Raw genomic sequence first — 1,751 nt, 5'->3', positions numbered from 1 at the left:
TATTTATTTATTTATTTAATTCGTTACTTTCCCCACTTTTTTTTGTATGTGTGTATGTTTGGGGAACTAGGTGATGGGAAATACAACTTGAAACAGACGAAATAGGACTGCGGAACGCCGTAACAAAAGCGGACAGTAAACGCAAAAAAAAAAGGAAACGGTAGGTGTTCGACGTGAAGAAGGTCAGTTCATTTAACTTTGTTACTTCTTTTCTTTCGTCACTTTAATTCACCAATCTTCAGTGCTTGGCCGAGGTGTTGGTTACAACAGTGCCCTAATCGCACTTTTCACAAAGTACAGAATCTCTTTCCAAAGGAAAGGTTTTGCAGCCCGTCTCTTCATATCATCGAACGCTGCATTTTGTTGCCAATGTGTGTCACCCGACAGGTCGTGAATCAAAACAACAACGAAAACAAAAACAAGAACAAAAAACCAATTATACAACGATAGCAATAATGATGATAACAACGCTGATGGTTGATGATGTTAACGCCTGAAGGCCACCACTCATTCATCTTTCGTGCCGACAAACTCTCTCACAAACACGCACAAAAAAGTCAGCGAATGGCAGCACAAACAAGCGCAAATTCAGTCCATAACTCATGTAATGACGTGCCTATTCCTCTTCGATCCCACTGCTTTGTGGAACATATAAGCCATTGCGTACCGTTTAAAATGCATCAATAGATAACGATAAACAGTGATGATAATGATGATTAGAAGCGGCAGCATCCCAAAGGCAACTTCCGCACATGCCATTAACCGAAGGTAGAAAATGGCATTGTGAATTGAAGTCGAAGCACAGGTGAGAGGAAAAGGAGGGGCTGAATTCTCTCAACTACGGACAAAAATTTCCAAACACACAGCGATACGTGCACAAACAAGGCACTGCTCTGCTTTTCCATGTGTTCTTTCTCTATTTATTTTGCCATCCTCCGCCTCCATTCTCATTCCACCTTAGTCGTGAGTGAAAAACCATGAATCAGGGGAATTTCTCCCTTCAGCACTTCATTTACCAGACGATGTTGCTGCACCAACGACCGGTCACGGAATGCTGCAGATGTTACCGTGATGTTGAAGAAACTCCCGCAACCACCGCTCACGTCCACTACTTTTACGCCATGCACGGGTTTGAGTTTCTCGCTGTTTCTTAGTTTCGCCTCAATATCAGCCGCAGTAATGGCCATGCGCAGCCGAGTCATGCGAAACATTGCCGGAAGTGGTTGGGCCTATCCTTCTTCCTTTTGCTTCTCTGCCACGCACATGGACAAAATATACGCCATAGCGAAATGATTTATGTGTTGTAGCGTGAAGGCAGGTGGAAAAAAAAAAGAAAGAAGATTTCACAGTGATTGAGCAACAACTGCTGCGTGCCGTAAGAAATGGCGGTATCCCATAACATGCATTGGATATGAAGGAAACTCATTTCCCCCTTTCCCTTTATTTTTTGTTTAAAATAATTTGTCAGCTTTCATGAAAATGAAAAAACGACATTATTTAAGAAATAAAAACGAAAGAAAAAAAAAGCAAACGCAGCACACTACGCAACCAATCTTGGTTTACGGTCTTCCAAAGTTCGCCGCTTCCCCACCCTTCGGGTTATTGATTTCCAATTTGGCACTGCTGGTAGGGCCTCTGGTTTTCCTTTGATTCGCTTAGTCCATTTGCTGCATGGCCTTCTCAGCGGCGGTAACTTTACCCTTCGATTTGTCGGCCTTTGTGCTGCGGTCCTTGCGCTCGAGGATTGCCTT

At 43.2% G+C, this 1,751-nt stretch overlaps 1 protein-coding gene across 1 annotated transcript; it reads right to left on the bottom strand.

The window, feature by feature from the left end:
• Positions 1 to 947: 947 nt before the first annotated feature.
• On the bottom strand, positions 948 to 1,211 carry TEOVI_000249200 (BolA-like protein, putative; the record flags this gene model as incomplete). Its single annotated transcript, XM_067225561.1, has 1 exon — positions 948 to 1,211. One exon carries the CDS (start codon positions 1,209 to 1,211, stop codon positions 948 to 950), a length of 264 nt encoding a protein of 87 aa, XP_067081662.1.
• Positions 1,212 to 1,751: the final 540 nt, after the last annotated feature.

This window comes from Trypanosoma equiperdum (assembly GCF_001457755.1).
Source record: "Trypanosoma equiperdum strain OVI genome assembly, contig: ctg_561, whole genome shotgun sequence".
NCBI lineage: Eukaryota > Euglenozoa > Kinetoplastea > Trypanosomatida > Trypanosomatidae > Trypanosoma > Trypanosoma equiperdum.
This window is presented reverse-complemented; position numbering and strand designations above follow the sequence as displayed.